The sequence below is a fragment of the Anser anser genome, assembly GCF_964211835.1.
Source record: "Anser anser genome assembly, chromosome: 22".
NCBI lineage: Eukaryota > Metazoa > Chordata > Aves > Anseriformes > Anatidae > Anser > Anser anser.
In genome coordinates this window covers 6,192,492-6,215,084 of record NC_139743.1, presented here as the reverse complement: position 1 = coordinate 6,215,084, position 22,593 = coordinate 6,192,492, and the positions used below count along the sequence as shown (strand labels likewise).

The following is a 22,593-nucleotide window of genomic DNA, read 5'->3' as shown; positions in this document are numbered from 1 at the left end:
TCGCAGCTGCCAGAGCAGCAAGGGATAGAACACTGGTATGAATTTGTGAATTTTCAAGCAGCACATTAAAAAGACACCAGAAGCATCGGCTCTAACCCCGGAAAACAGAACTGCAGGATCATTGAACCAGTCACCACTGCCCATTTAAATATACCCCAGGCAATGCTGACTCCCATATTGCTGCTATAAACCCTAGGCCACCCTGAGCTAACCTCAGCCATTTGACAGTTATGCCAGAGATCAGCTCTTATTATTCCTATATTTCTAACAGTTCCTTTAATATTAAATTAGATACTCTTACGTGAAAAGTTAGATCATGTAGCAGAGAGGGGGAAGCAAAATGCTCTTGTGAACAGGAATTTCAGATCTTAGCCTCAAGCAACCTTGTCTCAATTTCTCTTTACCTTCAGGATGAAGGTGTAGAGGACAAGGTACGAGGCATGGCTGAGGGAACCAGGGTTATTTAGCCTGGACACGGCTGAGGCAACCAAGGTTATTTAGCCTGGAGAAAAGGAGGTTCAGGGGAGACACCCTTACTCTTTACAGCTACCTCAAAAAAAGGCTGCAGCAGGGTGAAGTTTGGTCTCTTCTCCTGAGCAACAAGCAATGGGAAACAAGGGAACAGCCCCAAGTCATGCTAGCAGGAGGTTTAGTTTTGGCATTAGGAAACATTTCTTCTCTGAAAGGGTCACGAGGCATTGGAACTGGCTGGCCAGAGAAGTTGTTGAGTCACCATCCCTGGAGGTATTCAAAAGACACGTAGGTGTGGTGCCTAGGGACATGGTTTGGCAGTAGACCTGGCAGTGCTGAGTTAATGGCTGGACTGGATGATCTCAGAGGTCTTTTCTGACCTAAATGGTTCTAGGGTTCTATAAAGGGATGTCTCCAGGGAGTCAAGTGCACCAGTAAGCAGATCATTTCAGCAATAATTACACTTGACATTTAAATTATAGCCCAGAATAATTTCATTTAAGCTTTCACTAAGTAACAGCAAAACATAAATCAAAAAACATCCTAGAAGAATGACAGGCTGACATGGCAGCACTGTTAAACTACTTAGATTCCTACATTATATCAGAGACCCATGAGTGAGGGAAGGGAAGCTACAAAAAAAAAGCTAAACCCCCTGTTTGTTCAACTTAACTGCCTCTTAAAATTAACAGGTTAAAGCAGTCACTGCAGGATCGCACAGTAACAGGCATGTGAAATCTATGCTGCATTTAGGAATAAACAAAACCACTGTGCCATGTCACTGTGGGGGTGGTTTTCAAGGGCCTGGATGTTGAGACAACGTACTTAAAAGACACCAGGCTTAGTCAAAGTTTTCCCTTTTTTTTTTTTTAAATCAACCAAAAGGTTTCTTTTGTTGCCTGTGTAGTCCTGAGATGCACAGCCACTGTGAAGCCTTGTACTCAGAGATCTTCAGCCATCTCCCTTTTCACTTCTAAATTCAAGCAGCTTTTTTTGGCATTAATTAAAGTTTTGACAGCAAAGTCAAAGGAGAGAGCCAACTGGGGAACACCACTAGACTTGTTAAGAACAGTATTTGCCTTCAAGGTAACAGCAGCCACCAGAAGATTAAAAGGGCTCTTCCTTTCTGGAAGGCTCTCTTTTTTTTTACCTTGTAAGCATTTTCTTCATTCCCAAAGAAATACCGTCATCGGTCACACCACCTGGCCCACTCTGCTCAGTCTCAATTTCTGCAGCTATTCAAAGGAGACAATGAGTGAAAAAGATGTAGCCACAGAAAAGCACAGACTTGCAGTGACTTGGACAGCCCTGCAGGACCACATTAAAAAACAAATCATTCAGGCAAAAGTTCTTAGCCAGCATAAAGTGGAACAGCTCCAATGACTTCAATATAGCTGCATCAGCTACTTGAGCTGGGGGAGCTTGGCATTGTATCCCCTAACTGCAATCCATATCATCTGCGCTCTAACACCAAGCACACACCACCTGGAAAAGGGAAGTTGGTTTGGCATACAAAGCACTACTGAAGTTGAAATGTTCGGGTTTTTTTATTTCCTGTTCCAGTTAAAGTTTCAGACTCCTAGAAAATTCTGTGCTCATTTCCTCCATCGCATACTGGGATAATATCTACACAAAATCAGTACAATTATTTTTTCAGCATTAGAGCCCAAGAGCTCATACAGAAGCTAGGGCCCCATCTTCCTGAATGTTAACTACTTGTACACCCTTCCTCAAAGATGCATTAAGAGATAAAAGGCTTACCCACACAGATAGTCAACATACAGTTGACCTGATCTATCTGCTTACTCCAGCTACAAGATTGCAAGGGAAAGATTGCTTGGAAATGGAGCACAGGCATCCCAGACCTCTAAGGGCTTGTTAGCTCAGAGGCAGCCCTTGAAAACAGAGCACTTCCAGACCAGAGCAGATAAGCCCATAAAGCACTGTACACACAGCTCCAAAAAGCTGCCAAAAACCGCAAGTGCTGAGTGGCCTCCAAACAGGGCAGGGGTTGAAACATTCCCAGTCCAGAGGATCAAACTGCCTTGAAACTTTGAGAAGTTAAAACTTTAGGGACACTGCCCCGTTTTGCTCTCATCCAGCTTGGCCAAGCAACAGATCAAAGAGTACAGCTGACTTGGCATCCCAAAGTCTCATTAAAATAAAATCAGGACCTTCTCTCTCATTGGACTACCAAGGTGACACTAGTCACATTTTATTCTCCCTTCCTTGTGGTACAAAGGAGAAAGTCTTTTGACAGACTGCTCTACTACTAAGTAGGATTTATTCACTTTTATCTAGTCCTGATCCCCAGTGCTTTTTGGCAAAGGTGAGGAAGAGCAGATGTTCAGTTTAGATAAGATTATTGACAAATACTGCATATGGGTTTCCTATCCTGTACCAAACAAATTAAAACGAAAGCCAGTGAAAAAGATAGCACAGATTTGGTGACTGATTCTGAAATACAAGCAATCCAAAAATCACTGAAGAAATTAGACAACAGCGCCAAATGTAAAACATCACAGAACCAAGTCATTTACCTATAGGCATTTCCTTGACCTGCAGAATGTGTGTCTCTAGTCTACTGATTTTATCTTGCCAACCAGGCAAAACTTAGGAACTTGAGTGTTAAATACTGGTTGAAGTATTGGGTTCCCCAGAGCCAGGAAAGTCTAAATACTAGTAGGGGAAAAAAAACGGTAGAAGCAAAGAACACTCAGAAAGAATAGCCTACTTCATCAATTTCTCCACTAGAATAAGAAGTTTAAGTATGTACATCTTGGCTGGATGACAGCTACAGAGACTGTGGTGACTCATAAGATAAAACATCACGCAACTGAAGTTGTTTAAAGAGGTCTCCAGGGTGTGAAACAAGGAATAATGGGATAAAAATGAACTAAGGGAATCAAGTGGAGGTTTCTTTCAGTCATAACATAGCTGAACTTAAGGGTGGAAAGGTAAAACAGGGGTGTGGGTTGAGGCACAAATAAGGATCAGGACCATTTGTAAAATCTGTGCCCAGATCCAGGTTGCAGTTTCCATCCTGGTGATCAGAAACAGATTCTTCTGTAACCATTCCCCAGCACAAAGGGTGGAACTTTCTCTGAAAGAAGCAGTCTTTCCCATGCCTTTCGCTAGGACTGGACATAACCATGCAAAATATCTCAACCACACCAGGCACAACAAAGAGTTGCTGATTTTCTCCATACTACTGCCCACTTTTCCAGCAGCCCCATTTCAACAGCATTTTCTAGCACAGGGTCTCTAAGTCTTAAGTAAAGAAATCATCCCTGACTTGGCATTGTCAGAAGACAAAGTGTTTAAACTTTTTTCTCTACAGAGTCTGTTGCTAATCCTGCCTGGGGTAGTTTGGGTTTTTCAGCACAAAGGCTGACATTATTACTTGCAAGCTATTAAGTATAATCTCTCCTAATCCAGGTAAATTTGCTCTTTAGTCAGAGCCTTTCAGTATTTATGCTCTGAATACTCAGGATGAGGTTACAGCAACTCCAAATTCTATATCCGCTTCAATGAAGTCTCAGAATTCATGAAAAGATGTAAGAATTACCAAACTGATGCTTGTGCACTTGTCAAAGCAAGTTTATGAGAACAACCCATTGGCATTTTTAGTATTTTAAAGAAAGTTCACTGTTTCTTCTAAGTACCCTACAGGGAAAGTGACCCAGGGGAGTCCATAACAGACAGTAGACATTGTGAGAAGAGAATGTAGCTCTGGACACCTCAACTGGAAGCTGAAAGGATTTGCAAGTTGTTTATAAGCAATGCTTCGAAGTTGTGTCAACAAAAGACGACTCCCCAAGTCGTAACATGACCTTTAAGCATGCCTGATTTGACAAAAATTACTTGCCCTCTGTACACCAGTTTCCTTATGCGTTGTATAGGGATAGTGTAGAAAGCCCTGATGCCCATAAGCTATAAGAACTGCTAGGGCAAAACATCATCGCTGAAAGGTAGCTTCTAGTACAGGTGAAGTCTCACTCCTCTCCCTAGGATGTGCAATTGCAGGACAAACTAACGCTAAATGGGTTTGACCTTAACAGGCAAACATAGCACAAACATTTCAAGTGTGAGGAAAGGTGTACTGACTTCAAAGAAAGGACAGCGGAAATGTCAAACTGAAGTTGCATCAGGTGAGATTTCCCTGGAGGTATTTAAGAGATATATGGACATGGTGCTTCAGGACAAGGCTTAGCCATGACTTGGTGGCATTAGATGATTAGTGGACTTGCAGACGTGTCTTTTCCAACCTAAACGATTCTATGGTTTTACAATTGAGCAAAGGAAGGAAACAGACAGGGGTCAGGTGATAAATATAAATCTGGTTAGTGTCTCATTCTGTTTACCTCTAAATACTTTTTATTTTAAGTCTCAGCACAGGAGGAAGGAGGAATCTGCAGGAGGCTTGCCTCACTTCAATGCATGTGCGTATTTCATATTTTCTTAGAACAGCATCAGAAGTTTTCAGACTTCTGAGCAACCTAGGGCTCAAGCCTATTTGTTGCTCTGCTTGCAGTAACTATTTACTAGGCGCAGAGCTCCTATTTTTAGGATCACAGATACCCTGCTCACCTCGTCACACCACTGTCTCCACAGTATCTCCACAGTACCTGGGCTTAGCAGGTGAAGATAAACTCAAACACCTAAGCTTGACACCAACTGCAGCTTATCAGCTCACAAAACAAGGCAGCTCTGCCCTGCCTAAGCTCTACCAAAACACACTAGTGTCCTTTTAAAACTCCCAGTTACTGCTCCAAGGCCACAATCCCTGAAGCATGTCTTCATATGTAGCTCAGACACTGCAGCTTTTCACAAAATGTTACCTGGATGCAAATGTCCCAGACTCACTGTACAAAGCATCATGCCAGCTTGGCGGTGCAAGGCACTGGTGTTCAAAGAAAGCATCCAAGTGTATCAATACTACCACGAAAGTTAAAAAAGGAGACTTTGCTCCAATACATGTGTGAATATTGGTCTTTACCAAGCTGTTTTGACAGCTAGACAACATTTATGCAGAGGTGCATCCATAGGTGCCACCATCAGAGTGCTCAGTTTGTGCACCCCAAATTGAGAAATTCTCTCTTGGAACCTTAAAACACTCAAGGAAACCTGCCTCTGGTTCATAGCATAGTAATACCGGTATCCTGGCCAGCAGCCTTAAGACTTAGATGTTAAGATTAAGGATTCTAAGGATTAGACCCTAATGAATTTAAAAAAGGATCACCATGTCTCTCACTCTCCACAGGAACTTTTCTTTAATTCAGGATAAAAGCATGCATTGTTCCATGTGTGCGTAGTCCCTTAGGCAAAGGCAATTCTTTTTTCTTGAAGGCAGCAGCACATTTTAAAGTAACCCATTATACTACAAAAAAATAATAGTTAGCAGATGTCTAGAAAAGCAATTGCTTTCAGGACAGTACAACTCCCCCCATTTTAAAAAAGTTTATGACAAATACATGCATATTTGTAGATAACACAGGTACATCTAAAGGCTGTATTCTTAGCCCTTTGTCATGCTAGATGTTGCCATGTGGGCTGTTCCGTGCAGTCTAGAAGATGCCACCTTTGCACAAGGTCCTTTATTTGAACTTGCCCTCTGCCTCACAATAGTTGTACTCAAGTTGTTTCTAAAATCTGCAGTCCAAAGTCCCAGTCAGGAGCCTTGCACATAAATAACCTCAGGTATTTAAGTAACTGTTTCAAGGAACTTAGAATGGAACGGGTATACCTCATCTACCTCCCTCAATTTTCTGTCTGTAGTTCAATCTCCTTGCCTTTCTGGCACTCAAATATTCTGCCTGCAAATACTGCAAGCTGAAAAGATCATGAATCATTTGGGGACAAAAAGCACATTAACCCAGCAGTGCTCTCTCCTAGGGCCCGCCTCAGCCAACCAGCAAGTCATTAGCTGGACTCATTGCAGTTTTATCTCGATCACAGCAGTGCAGAGCTGTTCCTTGATTAATCTTGTATTTCAATGCTGATTATCTGATGATATTTAAGTCTATTTGTCCTCTTTCCCTTCCACAGAGCTAATGAAAATTGTAAAGAAAGAGTAACAGAGTTCCAGGAGTGAATTCTTCTATGGTATCATCAAATAACCCAATACATACACTAGGACATGCAAGCATATGAATACTGTTCTTCCTGACCTCCCATTGCAGATTTTCCACATGAAAGTTGCTTTCAATGAAAGAAAGATATCCCATATTCACAGGAGAGGAACTGAAGTGGAGAAAGCATGTGGCTATACTGCAGTCACTAGGCCTGATAACTAGGCAGAGTTACTGTAACTGACCTAGTTAGAAATGGAAATGTGTGCAAGAAAGCCGCAGAACCTCACACTCAATCAGTGCTACAGCCTACACCAGCACAGGGAGCTTTGGTTTCACTGCCGTGCCCAGCTGTGCTCAGTCCTGCCAAAAGCTAAGATCTCTCTAAGCAGTAGTTTCTGAGCTCCCTGGTTGGTTTAGCATCAGATGAGTAAGGCTTGTGGGAAGACATCTTCCTTCCCTGTGCATGCTCTGTTCCATATTTTATACAGTTAGCCCGAAAACTAAGCCTGTCACATCATGTAAACTGTTCCTTTCAGGATGTGTTCCCTCTTTGCTGAAGGGCAAAGGGCAGCAAGGTTCCACAGCTCGGGGGTCTTTGCCCTTTCTACTGTGTCATGTGTCACAACGATGAGTGTCACACCACAGGGAGAGACGACAGCTTGTTCTTTTACATTAGCTTCTCTTGGATCACACCAGGGCTGAATATGGTCATAGTTATCTCTGAACAGCATTTCCAATCCCTCTTCCTTCCAATGGAGTATAGACAGGAAGCAATTAGCACTGCATGATATATTTATCTCACAGGGAAAAGGCAGGGAAAAGAAAAACACTGTTCGTGTGTGTACATCATAGGAAAGCATAGCAAACCATGACACAAAACATGGCAGCTACAAGGCTAGAACACAGCACGGTCCCTCTAATTTATTGCCCTTGCCCTGTTGTGAGCATGGCAGTGTGTTACACAGCAATCTCCACAGCGCACACACCAAGTTTTCCCTTGTCTCTAGCAGATAAGGGCACATGCCCGCAAGCACGACATTTTCCATCCTTTACAAGACTCACTCTGTTTTAAGTCCAAGTATCACCACCCTTATAAAAAAAAGCAATTGCTTGGTGTCCATCTTGCCCAACATCCAAGATCTAAGAGTGGAAAAAGTTAAGTGGGAGAGGAGGCAGAAAGATATGGGCATGTGTGAAAAGTGTTGGAAATAGCATCAAGCTGATAACAGAAATAAAGCTGTGGATCAACGGGAACTAGACTGGCAATACAGTTGAAAAGCATGACACTTATGTTTGTTTACAGATAGGAGACACTGAAGTCCACATAGGTCACCACCCACATTTTGGGTATCCTGTAGTGGTAGAATACCAGATTTTGATTGTACAGCACCATTTTCAGTGCTCAAGAGACTCCAGAGCAACACTAGTGTAGCACACTGCAGAATTAGGGACTTACAAACCCACAGCACTGCTGTGCAAGGCTGACTAACCCCAACAAAAACAATGAAGCGTTCTCTGCAGTAGAACAGCACATCAGCAGGCACTGTGCTGCCACAGGCAGTAGAGCTACCGTTTTGTTTTGTATCCAGCTTTTGAGCCAAATCCTGTAACTGTACATGAGAAAGCCATTAGAAATAGTCTGACAGTATTCAAAGCTAATTAAAGGGGTGCAGAATGTGAAGTCTTACGGGCAGTCACTGGTAAAGCTACAAGTGAGACACTGTCTCTGAGAAGTCTATCTAAGCACTCTAGAGCAAAAAGAAACTATAGTGCTGGATTAGTTATTGCTTCCAGACTAACTACTTAAGGTGTTACTCTGTGTAGTTGTAATGAGAGCCAGATAACCTCCATCTGGTATTTATCATTACAACATCCTCTAGGATGCTGCTGTTATCCCCATTTTGCCTGCCAGCAGCTGAAGACCAGCAAGGCTAACATTTAACAGTAGACACCCAGCTACCAGCATATCGTAAAATGGCTGACCTTAAATGACTTGCTTACAGTCGCTCCAGTGGTCAACAATGGAGCAGGGCCAAAACAAACCTCTAAGTGTCCTGTTGCTAACTCTCTAACCAGCTGGTCATTTTATCTTTAAACAAAGCTTAAAATATAGATCACGCTGTTCATCTCCCCTGTAAGAACAGCTATAAGAACAACAGACTCGATCCTGCCTTTCATGAACAGTAGAGCTAGACAGCAGACTACAGGACTACAAGATCAAGAACAAACTTAATTTGCACACTTGTTGGCTCCAACATCTGAAATGCAATGAAATTCAGCATACGTACCCAGTTACTGACTGCACACTGGGTCCAGTTTCAGTTCCTATACTGACTTTATATCCTATAAAGAAACTTAGAGATCCAGTACTAAAACAATGCCTTTAACCTATTCTGCACCTGCTTCCTCCAATCAAGATTTATCAGAGCACAGAAACACGGGAGAGTTGAAATTGGCATTTCATTTCTGTAGAAACTTTTTTCAATATACAATGCCGTTCTGAAACTTGCAACAATTTATTAGTAAACTTGTGTACTACAGCGCTGTGCATGAAGCAGCTTGGGACAGGCATGAAACGAATTGTGCAATGAGCATTTATCTGTATTAGGAGATTGATACACACAGGTCAAGTTCATGGGAAGGCAGCATACGTGACATGACAGTATGAAAGAAGGGAAGCATCTTGCTCTGCAACACACATGAGCACTGGGCATAGAAGCATTTAAGCATAATGCACGGACATGCTGAACATACATATTGACAATTAGAGTTAAAAATCAGACTTGGGTTTGATCCAAAAATAAAACATGCCATGAAAGCTCATGAGTACGATTGCATTCCTCAGGTCAAGTAGACCTGAGCTTTCTCACTCATGTTTTCCTCTATTGCTCCTCTTCCTACTGCTGTTTTACCTTACAGCTCAATCCAAATGAGTTTCAAGTTCTTCCTTAACCAAGAGCCCAGAACTCTAGCACCTCTATCTCTATCAAATTTGGCTGAAAAATGGAAATGAGTAAAGCTTGGCTTTTGAATCATGTTTATTAAAAAAAAAACACACAGCAGAGTGGGAATATAGCCATAGTTTAGTTATTTCTAAATCACACAATTAAAAAATGAGCAGATACTTCAAAAATATTAAGCAGCTATATGAAACAAGTTCTTGAACTCACTGCTTATTAACATCTGATATTACAATCCAGCTACAAGAATAGTATTTCCTGGGAAAAAAAAAAGTCAACTATTAGTTGTCTTTTATAAATGAAACCTTTATTGGAAGTGCGACCAAAAATGATTATTACCTATTGGCTCTTGCACTTTAAATGCAGTCAAGACCACTTCCTGGGAATCTGGGAATGACATCTTTGCCTCCAAGATTCAGAATTTCTTCAAGATGCAAGGTAATCAGAATTATACATTTTCTGCCCTTTGGCAACAAGCACAGCCTTTCCATAAATAGCTCCTAGCTCTAGAACTCCCTTGCTAGTTAGCATCCTGTGGTAGGTATTACAGCCTGTACGGATCATCCAGGTCAAAAACCACATTCCTGCTCAAGTGAATTAGCAGAATCCTTTTTCCTTGGTGAAATTTAAGCAAAAAAGACACTTAAAGCTAACTATAAGGCATGGTGTTTGATGGGGCACATGGCAGCATGACATTCAAAGCCTATACATTCCTCAAAGTTTAACAGTTTTGTCTTCTCTTTAAGGTTGATCTCCCCACCACACACATTTATATGCTACTGCCTTCTATCTCCTCCTTCACCCAATGCTCCGTGTAACACCTCTCCAGGTCTCAGTGAGTGCTCTGGAACAGCTCCAGTGACAACTGTAACCAACTGTTGTTGCTCCAGGGCATCGTGCTAATGGCTAATAAGAGGATTCTCCATTTTCCACATCAAGGGCCACCTCTCAAAAATGCAAACTCCAAGCATTTCTCTACCCATAGTGGATTTTTAAGGCAGACAACAGGTGGTAACTACAGCGGTATTTTGTACTGAAGTAATATGCATTCTTAGCTGGTGTTTAGTGAGTGAAAGCCAGGAACTCCCATACTATTCTAATGGGTAGCTCAGCCCCTTGTTGTTACCTGAGGTATTAGATTTTTGCACAATCTATCATTAACCTAACCAGCATGCCTCCTTGGCACACAGGGCCCTCAAAAGCATCAGGAGGTGTTCCCTCCTAATAGTCTCCTCTGGGCTCCCTCCTAAGTCCTGCCTGCTAAGAGTCCTTGATCCCTGATTTGCTAGTGAAAAATAGATAAATCACATGAATTTTACCGCTAAATATTTATATTATCAAAAGACAACTAATGGTAAAAAGAATAAGTGACTATTTTCTTTGCAGCACAGGCAACAAAATGAGAATATTTATTCCCCCATTTCCACACTCAGTGAGGGAAAGTCAACAGGAGCTTCAAGCCTTGAACTTCCAGATTTGCAAGACCTGAGCTAGCGTTGCCACTGGTACCCACTGAACAGTTTGCAAAGGGAAAAAAAAGGAACCATTCAGAGGTTATCTAACCCAGACAAACGAGCATTATTTAATTTATGAAAGTTAATATAGTTCTATAATAAACCTCTTCTCATCTTCCTAATAGTTTTAGGCTTATTTGGGGAAGATCAAAAGCAGAAAACATTAACATAACACCTCTGATCTTTTTATTGATTTTAAGTTTCTCCCATTTGCTTCAGAACATCTTCCTGAAACGTGCACACAGACACAAAGGATTATACATCACATGATCTAAGTTTTTATTAGATAGATGAAAGAGAAGCAGATCAGCTCCCCTCAAACTGCAGTGCTCTTTCACTGCTGTTTACATGCTAGCAATTGCCATAAGCAACAGGACAGTAAGTAGCTGCAGAAGATACTAAACCAAAAATGAGGGGAATGCCTCCTAGATCTTAAGCCAATGCTTCATCTGTTTTTCTCTGAGATTGAAGTTTCAATCAGAATTCCAATGGTTTATGAAGTTTGTTACTTCTGCATTCACTCCATACATATAACCATACAGGGCTAACAAATCTTGTCTTTCCCTTCCATTTCAAAAATTTGAAAATCATTAAGAGACTCACAACCAGCTAGCAACAAAGACGAATACTGTCACCATTTGAGGCCTAAACCCCACTTCTGAGAAAGGTGTAAGTTTTATGAGCTGAGTATACTCAGTGAGTAATCAGTGTGGCCAAAATCCTTGCCTTGCTCTGCCCATACTCCGGCAGGGGATTTTGGCAACTGCTTATTTACTCTGCAAAGTAATGCCTCCTCTCATACATATATGACAGTGAGTTTGTGAATTATGCAGGATATTCAAAACCTTGTTCAAGTTCGTTCTAAGAGCACACAGCTAGCTATGAAGCATGGTCAGACCAAATTTGTTGTCACAGCTTTTCTAACCTGACCCAAATGAGAGGGCTAGACTAACCTGCTGCATTCAGTACCCTGCAAACTCACATTTGCTTACTTCCAAGGCAAACGTGCAAACTAAGAATACACATTAATAGCTTAAAGCTTTTTTTTTTAAAAAAAAGTAAACCAGATAAAATTAGAGGAAAAGACCTATAGAAATAAGAGATAAACACAGGGATCGTAGAGCTTGATTGTGAAATTGAAGCAGTATCTGCATAATGTTTTGCAATATCCAGGAGATCCACAAAATACTGTGTTGCTAAATATACTGTTGGGAAGTATCATCCTTCCTGTGTGAAGGAACATGACTTCCATTCTTCCATGGTGTATAGTATTTTAGTATTGTGACTCCCAAACACGTCTCAGACAGTTAAATCTTATAAAATGAAGTGAAAAGTAACCAAATTTCTTATCCCTTCAGATACATAAGGCGATCTTTCCCATCACAGCCTTTTCAACATTCCATGTTAATAGCTTTACTATTGACTTGCAGTAACCTCAATGCCCCAAGAAACATAGATAAAATAATGCAAGTCCCCCCTCAGGACACATCCAGAGGGGAGATGTCCCCAGAGACCTACACTTTTTATTCTATGCTAAGAGATCAGCACAGTGATTTTTTCCCCACAGACCATCCAAACCCTGTGCTTACAGTACTGCCACCGATTCCCAGGGTTACCTGAGCCAGATGCTGGCCAGAAAGGGGACAAGAGTAAGGCAACAAATGTAAGGCTGTCTTACCTGGCTCTGCTCGGAGGGGCACTCATTCATCAGCCAGCCAGCACCAGCATCTCACAGCAGCAGTCAGAGTCAGACGCCACCATGCAAAGGGAAGATCCCCATCCAGAGAGGCAGGATACAGGCTTGGGAGGAGGGGACCCTTCGCTGTGAACAGGACTCCAGCTCCAGAGATGTGAGGTCAGTGACAGGCAGCAAACAGAGCCGAGAGCTGCTCCACTCCTCCTCTCACACTGTAGCACATCTCTCACTGCCAAGTACACACGCTGCCTGCACAGGAGCTGTGTGCCTTGTTAACCCTCTTCTGGCTGTAGGGCACAAAGCAGGAGCTCCCCTCTTAGGGGATCTTCCTTTCCAATGCATCATCAGTGCCGTTCCTGTAGAAACTCGTCTCCCAGATCAGGTGGAATTTTGCAAGGCAACCTAAAAGAGACTTAAAGGAATGATAATGAGGCTGTAAACCCAACAACTCCCCCACACATAACAGCTAAACAGCTGCAGATGTGGAAACTACAAGTAAGACCTAGTATCATCAGAACGAGGGTCTGCCATGGAACGAAGGTGTGTAGAGAAGCTGAACCCCACATTGTTACCTAACAGAGCACTGGGGCTGGAAACAAAGCGCTTTGAATTGTACTGTGGAGGGCTCTGAATGTTTATACTTCCTCCACTTACGCATGGATTTAGAGAGGGGCAGGTTTTGTGTACCCATATCCCCCCACCTGCAGCAAAACTAGAAGTATTCTGTGGGAGTTTAAGTATTTGTTTCCAGCATCAAAAAGGTTAGGGCACTAGGATTGCATACCTGACAAGTGTGACATACAGAAAACACAGATACTGAAGCAGATCAGGTTAACAGGTAATCAGGTTTGTTCTAGCATTAAATCACCCAAGTAGAGCATACCACTCACGTGCCATATGAAGCTCATACCTGTGATATGTGATCCTCTTCTGGATCACATTTACTTCACTTTTGCACTTCATTTTAATTCAATAGCCAGGGACCATTTTTTCCCCTCTTTAACAACACACCCTAGGGATTTGGACACCTCACCAACTGTAATCAAGTTGAAACCTCTTGGATACCTGTGCCTTTTTACCGCAGTCCAGTACAGCATCTAATACAAGAGCTCCAGTTCCATCAGAAACACTATCCATCCCACCCTGTGGCAAATGCCAGGTCTCTGGGGTCAGGCAGACTTGTACAATCTATGTCGGAGAAAGGTGGTGTGGTATGCTGTTTTTAGCAGGTTGATACAGCCCACCATAAGCCAAGATTAAGTGTTAGAATAAAAGTAGCACATTTCCTTAAGAACATTTATTCTTAGAACCAGACTGCTAATGGACTGTGGTCAGAGAAGTGAAGTGTAGCTTCGAGTACAGGGTAGAAGGCAGATTATCAAAAAAATCTTCCCCAAACAAAACCCAGTGATCTCTCCTACCTACACCCTTCCCCACCACCACCACCACCGTCTAACTCAGGGCTCTGAGCTCCTATACCATTTCTCTTCTGTAAGCAAACCTCAGCCATTGGCAAACTCCAGTGTTTGTTCTCTAAAATCTGAGCATACATGTGACTGGATGCAATCACATTTTGCAAGGATGTTAACAGGCTGTAACCAAAGAGCAGCATTCAGGGGAACAGCCTTACCTAGTGTGAAAGACTACTGCGGCAGCCAGACAGGACTGCCGTCAGGGACTAAAAGTTTGTCTACGCTGCAGAACAGACACCCAGGTTATCTCAGCTAGCAGACGCAATGGAAGCAGGGAGCAGCAGGGTGCACTAGCCTACTCAGCATGTCCCACGCTGCACAGCTGGGCTGCTTGGCTGATGTACACAGCAGCATATGTAGAGCAAGGAAAAGTAGTTATCTCCCAGTTCCTTCAGGTGGAAGAAACATTCTCCCACTACCCCCAGCATCAAAGTCTCCCTCACGCAGAGGCTACAACTTGTGTATTTTTCTGCTCTAATACAAAACAGCAGCATTATACATGCGGAGACACACCGCTCCTGGTTACCACTGGGTTGTGAAAACATTTATATATGAGTTAGCTGAAGTTCTCTAACAGGCATCACAGCCACCTCCCCGCAACTTTAGCTAACTGCTTCTCCAGAAGATGGTCCTCCTTTGTTACTGTCACATCTGGCCTAACTCTGTACAGGGAATATTTTACATCTGCTCACTGTTATACTAGGATATTATTTACCTAAGTTGGACTCTATGATCCTTGTGGGTCCCTTGCACCTTGGAATATTTGGAATATTCTGTGATTCTATAAAGTACCAATATTCCACAGAACACAGCCATCCTCTGACCTCTCAGTGAACAAACTTTTCACTTTGCCTATGATTCTTACTAGCTATGCATAAGCAGGCACAGAACCAAAGGCACTGCTCTTCAGCTCATGGAGCATACACAATGTGCATGAGTAAAGTACTGTTCCCTAACTATGCAGTTCTGCAGGCTGACACCACAAGCAAAGTGAGCAGTACTCTGTCTGAAAAAGACCATCCAGGCATTCTGTAATCTGAACACTGTAATCAGTGTCTGAGGTTAGCCAACCTGGGCTTGGAAACTTCTGTTCTCAGAAGCCAAAAATGTCAGGGATACAGCTGCTATTCAAATACAGCCACTACTCAAACTAGTTGCTTGTGTTATCTTTGTCTCTCCTGCTTTGAGTGCTCATCTATAAAAAGCAAAGCTCACCCCTTCCAGAAGCCTGCTACTCCACACATCACCTGATGTCTCAGAAAAGCATCCTTGAAAACAGAGCTGTCAAAGCACAGCTTAAAATATTCTTAGAACAAGAAAGTTACACAGGGTTTTCCACAGAAGCCAAGATGGTGACTTTTGAAGGTAAACAAGAAGATAACAGTACCAAAAAACATGCTCCCTACACTTAGGGTAATTATGCAGTTGGACATCAGGCATCCCCCTGCTTATTTTCAGATAGAAATCCACATTCTGTTTCCTCGCAAAGAGAAAGAATGTGTGCCCCTACAGCCAGCTCTACCATTTTACCTCCCACAAACTCTAATCTCCCTTCTGCAAGCTGAGAGTCAGCACAAAGCTAATCCAGTGCTTCAGAGAATGGAATTTGACCTCAGAGACTTACAGGGATATTGATAAGCTGCAAAAGAAATGCAGTTTTACAAAGGAAAAATAAAACACTAAAAAGAGCCCACCTAGACATTGGATTAAGCCTGTGGTTGCACAACAGGTTCCTATTTATTCCCGTCTAAATATGATTATTTTCTGCTAAGACTTGACTCAAGGGCAAAACCAACATTTCAGTTTTGCCACGCATCCCATTTCTGACACAAGACCAATAGTCAAATACTGCTTGACTGCTACAGTATTTTTTCTCTGGGCAGTCAGGCAGCTCCAAGCTTTGCTCCTAGATAAGCCACAGGACACATCTCAGCACTTCTGTAGCATTCTCTGCTTACAAAATGTTTGAGTTGTATCCCTTCAAGGCAGCCCACCACCATCCCAGATAGAGAAAGCAAAGCAGAAGTGCAATGAGAACTTGGGAAAAAAAAAAACAAAACACCTACAATACAGAACTCTGTTACTATACAGCTTGGCTTTTTGCATACATCTCTATTGCAGGAATGTATCTTCACTTCTATCCTGAACAGAATAGAGAAAGCAGGTAGCTCAGGACTGCAGGTACAACTCCTGAATTGTTCACAAATGTAATAGGCTCCATCCACCTATGAAATGCACCAGGACTAGCTTTTACTTTTTTTGGTGGCAATACAATAAGAAAAGCCAAAAAGACCTTGTTCTTACTCACAAGTCCTTGGAGGAAACTTGAAAGGGAGGTTTGGCCTTTCTATTCCAAGAAAAAAAATGGAGCAGTGAAATTTATTCCCCCTCAAAGCTAGAATGTGAACCACTTACCAATAAGCATGAGCAGGGAGAAAGGAAATCAGATTACCTAAAGGTAGGAAATAAGTAGAAATTGAACAGTTTCTGGTGTTGTGCAAGGCAGCTGGAGTACCAGCAACTTCAGCTAGACCACATTACCTGAACTTACACCACTCAAGACACCTTACCCAGAAGAAAGAATGATCAAGCTGACCACAGGGTTGAATTTATACTTTTGTCAGTAATAAGCTGTACACAAACATGAAAGTTTCTTCAGGAAACAGTTTTTTTTTTTTTTCCTTCTTCTTCTAAGATACAGTGTTCCAGAAGCAGGTCCTAGCTTTTCACCTCATTTCCCCTCATGGTCCATCCCTCCCTCCCCATACGACCAAACCAGTTTTGAATCAAGGCATTGGATGGGTAACTCGGAAGCTAAAAGGCATCTCAATACCTTTGAGTGCTGAAGAGGAGAAATGAAAGCACACGTGTACTACAGAAAATTTTAAAACAGAAGAATTCTATTACTCTAAATCACTTCCGTGAAGAGTTCTTGGCCTACAAGCCATTTACACCATAAGAACTTGACATTCCTCAAGCCATGGATGTCAGGCCAGATTAGATACTTATGCTAGATATTTTTCTTTCTTCTGTTTCCAGTTGAATTCTCCTGACAGAAGTGCTCAACTGTAGGTGCTACGTTTCTTACAGTGAACCGTTGCATCCTACTCTTAACTCCTGTTTACTTCAGAAAACCCATTTACAAAAGGAACAAAAGTAATGTGATGCAAAGAAATGCTATAGTCTGAGAAGCTGCAGTTGTCACTAACAACAGGAGTGGGCAAAACAGACCTGGTAGCAACAACCACGCTAGCTTTGAGCTTCCTTTCCTCAGGAAAGAATCCTATTATCTAAGCCTTGCATGCAGTAAAATCACTCTGTAGGCTGTATTTGGCAGTTCTGGCAGAGCTACGTAACAATGAACTTTCCAGCTATCAGTTCCTGTTGCAATCCGTAACAGTTTGATAAGGAGAAGAAAGAAAGATATTAAGACAATCAAGTCCTTGACAGGCTGACATGGCCCTTTGAAATGATAAAACAGCTTATTTATTGACCCTCAGCCTTTGATACCATAGGTGAATAGCAAAAAAAAAAGTGAAATAACATTTTGCAATTTCATTTAGATATGGTGATTCTGTAGATGTAGGTAATACATGCAAGTAGTTTAAAACTTAGAGCTAAATTAAGTACCTTTCAACTTTAACTTTCCCCTTAGAAGGTTTTTCTAGTTACATTAATGCTACTGTTTGACTTCAGTGAATTACCTCATACACTCAGTACAATTTTCACCCATTCTCATTTCACAGTATCACAGTATCACAGATTTCTAGGTTGGAAGAGACCTCAAGATCATCGAGTCCAACCTCCGACCTAACACTAAGTACTCCACTAAACCATATCGCTAAGCTCTACATCTAAACGTCTTTTAAAGACCTCCAGGGATGGTGACTCCACCACCTCCCTGGGCAGCCCGTTCCAATGCTTAATAACCCTTTCGGTAAAGAAGTACTTCCTAACATCCAACCTAAAACTCCCCTGTCGCAACTTTCGCCCATTCCCCCTCGTCCTGTCACCAGGCACGTAGGAGAACAGACCAACCCCCACCTCTCTACAGCCTCCTTTAAGGTAACTGTAGAGAGCGATAAGGTCACCCCTGAGCCTCCTCTTCTCCAGGCTGAACAACCCCAGCTCCCTCAGCCGCTCCTCGTAAGACTTGTTCTCCAGACCCCTCACCAGCTCTGTCGCCCTTCTCTGGACTCGCTCGAGCACGTCCATGTCCTTCTTGTAGCGAGGGGCCCAAAACTGAACACAGTACTCGAGGTGCGGCCTCACCAGAGCCGAGTACAGGGGCACAATCACTTCCCTAGACCTGCTGGCCACACTGCTTCTTATGCAGGCCAGGATGCTGTTGGCCTTCTTGGCCACCTGAGCACACTGCTGGCTCATATTCAGCCGACTGTCAACCAATACTCCCAGGTCCTTCTCGGCACACTAGGCTATGCTAGACTTGAGGACTAAACACATTGAGTGCAATACAGCCAGAGCTTCACAACATCTACAGCAGTAAGTGCACTTGCAACTGACACATCTTAGGGAAAAAGACCCCATCTCCAACAAGTTAAATGCTGGCAGACACCAAAACCCAATAATCCTAATTGTGTGCAAACACATCAGAACTTTGGCAGGTGTAGCACTAATTCCAACCTTGCAATTTTTTTATAAGACAAGTCAGAACAAAGTTCTGTACAAATAAATCCCTGACAGATCAGAAATTCAGTGCACAAGCTTGGAGCAGAAAGCTGGTTCCATTTATAGGAGCTCATGTGCATTGAGGATAGTGTATAACTGCTGCTAACCTTAAGGCAGAGTCAGGAGCTGCTCCCTCTTGGGCCAGGATCTATGTTATCTGCCAGGGAAGCAGTGGCCACTGTTAGAGATTTCCATTTGAAAGGCCGGAGGCCAGGCCCATGTCTTTCTGCATACAGGGAGTTGCAGCTTCTTCAGGACACTCCCTCCCCCTCCCATCCAAATGGTCATTGCCATCAAGGCCAAGACAAACACAAAGCCAACTGATTACATTAAAGACAAAGACAGCAATAACATACCAGAGATAAAAGTTCATGAGGAAGACAGTGGCCTAGAGGCTTCTTTCAAGAACAAGGTATTTAATAATGAATGCAAGAGTAATAGGTCTCTCAATCCCAAGGGCAGACATTTAGGAAAGAGTAGGTTTGAACCCATTTTATTAGTCATTTAGCATATTCACAATAATTATTCCATACTAAAAACAAGCTTCCACTAAAAGATGCATTACTCAAATTCAGCTCTTGAATTTCCCCCTTCTTTTTCCCCCCCATATGCACACATTCTTCAAGAAGGTTTTAAAAGCAGCAAGCAAAGAGAACAACAAAGCCAGTATAAAATCCCCAGTATAACAAGGGCATCAGTCCTGCTAAACAGCTCCTCTTTAAAATCATTAATGAGAAAGCTTCTAATTTGATGCTGTAAGGAAAAAAAAAAATCACATTGAGCGTATGGGGAGAGCATCTGCCTTAGAAGCTCAAACTTTCCTAGTCTTTCTGGAATGCGAGTAACTAGAATAAATGTGGCCCAGCCTGACCTTGGGAGCACAGAACTTGACCTGGGAGCCTTGACTTGGGAGCACAGAATACTACTGACTGTCACTGGTTTACGTGGAGATGCCAAACCCCAAGCCACCAGACTTAATAAACCCCTTGTGCCTTGAACTCCAAGACATGTTTAGACAGCAACAACCATCAGGTGCCCCAAGCTTCAGCATGTCTCCTATAAATTCAGGGCTTTTGACACCTAGGCAAACAAAGTCAGCCCCCCCCCGCACTACAAAGGCAGCACTACACTTTCATTTTAGGATCCCACAATGAAACTGGAGGAATGCAGCCACCAAGTTGGAGCTACTCCTGCATCTGCAGTGAAGTCACTGAAACAGCTTATGCTTTCAGCTCCTGTGGCCTCTGACATTGGGATATGGATTTAAATAAACATGCCTTCTCCAAACAGATTCACAAAATTTAAATATTTGCATCTTAAAATAGCTAGGCAGCAAGGGATTTTTAGGTCTGACTTAAGCATCTATTTTTATTGCCCAAATTATAATCCAAGAACACCAACTGGGATTTTGACAGTCACCAGAAGATCAATTACTTCAGCATAAATTTGGAGACTTGCAGAGTTATAAGAACAGTTCATCACTTCCATGCCCTGCTAGAACATTTCTTCCATTAAAAAACTTAGCTGCACAGGTATGCACGTATAGAACATGTGATGAGAAAGCTTTATTGGAAAACTAATCCACTCTTCCTTCATGAGATCCCATTTACATCTTAAACTGCAACTACTCACCTTTATCTGACCAGAAGGAACCCTATAGCTGTAAAGCAAATTCCAGTTCCAGAGAGTAACCAGGAGAAGCCCAGTTACTGCTATTAAATGCATTAATCTATGGAATCAGATTTACAACACCTGTAAATTTTGCACCAGTAACTTGCCAGTTTCCAGAAACACAGGCAAAGAAAGGAACCTACCTATGATGTAGCACCAGGGTTGAGACAAAAGCTCTCCTCAAGCACTATTAGTCAGAAAACTGACATTTAATTGCAAGGCATGGTCACAAGCAAGCCCCCTCGCCCAGCCTCTGGCCTGCAGACTTCTCACACCCTTTGTCCTCCCTATTTACATTACCACACCCAAGCCAAATGGCACAACAGATGCACAGAAGACCTCATATCAGACATGAACTATCCTCATTTTCAAGGGCCCACTCTTCCCACAACCCTACAGGTACTACCTCACACTCTGCTTCAGTAGACAAGAAAAAGCCAGCCGCGAGGAGCAGATTTATAGCAGCAGAGACAGCCTGGAGGTACCAGGGATCCAAGGGAGGACAAAAACTGCAGCAGAAAGATTATTTACTGGTCAGAACCCAGAAAACTCAAGACTTAAACCCATGCTGCCTGACCCCCAACAGCAAGGATCCTAAGTTCTCCTTTATTCCCTCATTTTGCCTAATAAACTGAAGCCACGGCCTCAGCAGACAGCCCTCTGACAGCCCCCATAGGACAAACCAGAAAAAGCATTTCCATCCCCAGATGGTGCCACACACACTCCTACGTCTTCCTTTTGCTCAAATTCCCTGTTGCTTTGCATAAGTATTTACCAAGTGAAGAACCCCCCTGTTTTTCTGTCTTCGTTGCTACATCACTCAATATCAAACTGAGTGCCAAGCTATCTTACCCAAGGTAAGAGTGAGGAAAAAGGCTTCCTTTACACCAATTTCCTTCCAAGCCTCCCATTCCACAAGTGACTTCGCAAGCCCCACAGAGCACCCACTGTTTCAGAGCACAGGCAGAGGAGACGGGTGGCTGTGCAAGGTAAGAGGAAAAAAAAGCATTCATATAGACCTGTTACTTCTTGAAGTCAGAGCTGCTATTGCCACTGGAAAGCATCCAGAAAGGAAATCATCCATTCTAAGGGAAAGGTTACTTTAAGCTAGATGTAAGGTAAATGACTTGCTCTGCCACCTGGGGGGCCTTGTCAATCAGAAATAGAGTTCAACTGAATTCCTAATCTCATCCTTTAGCTGCTAGGTCATGTTGCTACGAGCTTTTAACTTCTTGCAATTCACCTAATAGAGCTGTGTCCAGCCAGGGAATAGATCAGAACTAAAGTGCAACTGTTCCCTTTTATCCCCATTGGAAGAAAGGTAATAAAAATTTCCAGATTAGAAAAGGAAAGTTTCTTCTCTGACTGCCTTCCACTGATGCAGAGAGAAAAATAATAAACCTAAGAATGGAACTCTGGACAAACAGAGGTGATTTTGGTCATGGAACCCAAGCCCTCATCAAGCACCTACCAATTATCAACAGTTTTCAAGTCCTGACACTAAATTGGCTCATGTGTTTGGCAGGCAAATTTAGCTCAGCTAGGAAAACACGCAGCTTATATGCATTTTGTCTTAGCAAGAGACAGTGCTCAGTCATGCCTTTTCTGTCACCTCATGTCATTGTGGTGACAGTATGAGCTTTCTAATTATGCCTCAAATCAGCAGTAAAACTCAATCTGCTTCCATTAGGCAAGAGCAATTTCTTCTTTCAGGGCTAGAAGCAGATTCAGGATGCTGCTACGTGAATCAACAGCCAGTCCCTTTGGTGTTTCTCAGTAGGATTACTTAAACTTAGGCAAACTGCAAGATAGGATGACATGTTCTTTTCTGACCATCATTTCCATATGGATTGTCTTTTCCATTCTTCTCTGAGAAGAGACACTTGTTGGGTAATAGCAGGTAGTTTCAAAACTCACTTCTGTAACCAGCAAAACTGGAAATGGCTTAGAAAGCAAATAAGTCTAACTCTACGGCTGGATTCCAATATTCAAACAGGCAAAAAGCAAAATGAAAGGCTTTCCAGCATTTATCACAGAGCAAAGCAG

At 42.5% G+C, this 22,593-nt stretch overlaps 1 protein-coding gene across 9 annotated transcripts in view; it reads right to left on the bottom strand.

Annotated features, from left to right (window-relative positions):
* Positions 1 to 21,376, bottom strand: part of GRAMD1B (GRAM domain containing 1B) — a 143,648-nt gene extending 122,272 nt beyond the window's left edge. For 2 of the 9 annotated variants that reach the window (XM_083808676.1, XM_083808674.1), the window contains exon 1: positions 12,698 to 21,373. Coding sequence is in view for 1 of the 9 variants with exons in the window: in XM_083808660.1 (XP_083664786.1) it covers positions 12,698 to 12,723 (26 nt within the window). In the remaining 8 variants the exon portion in view is untranslated. Of the gene's footprint in view, positions 1 to 12,697 lie in introns of all 9 variants that reach the window. The other 7 variants (XM_083808656.1, XM_083808667.1, XM_083808677.1 and 4 more) reach the window with 6 other exon arrangements.
* Between the last annotated feature and the right edge of the window lie 1,217 nt (positions 21,377 to 22,593).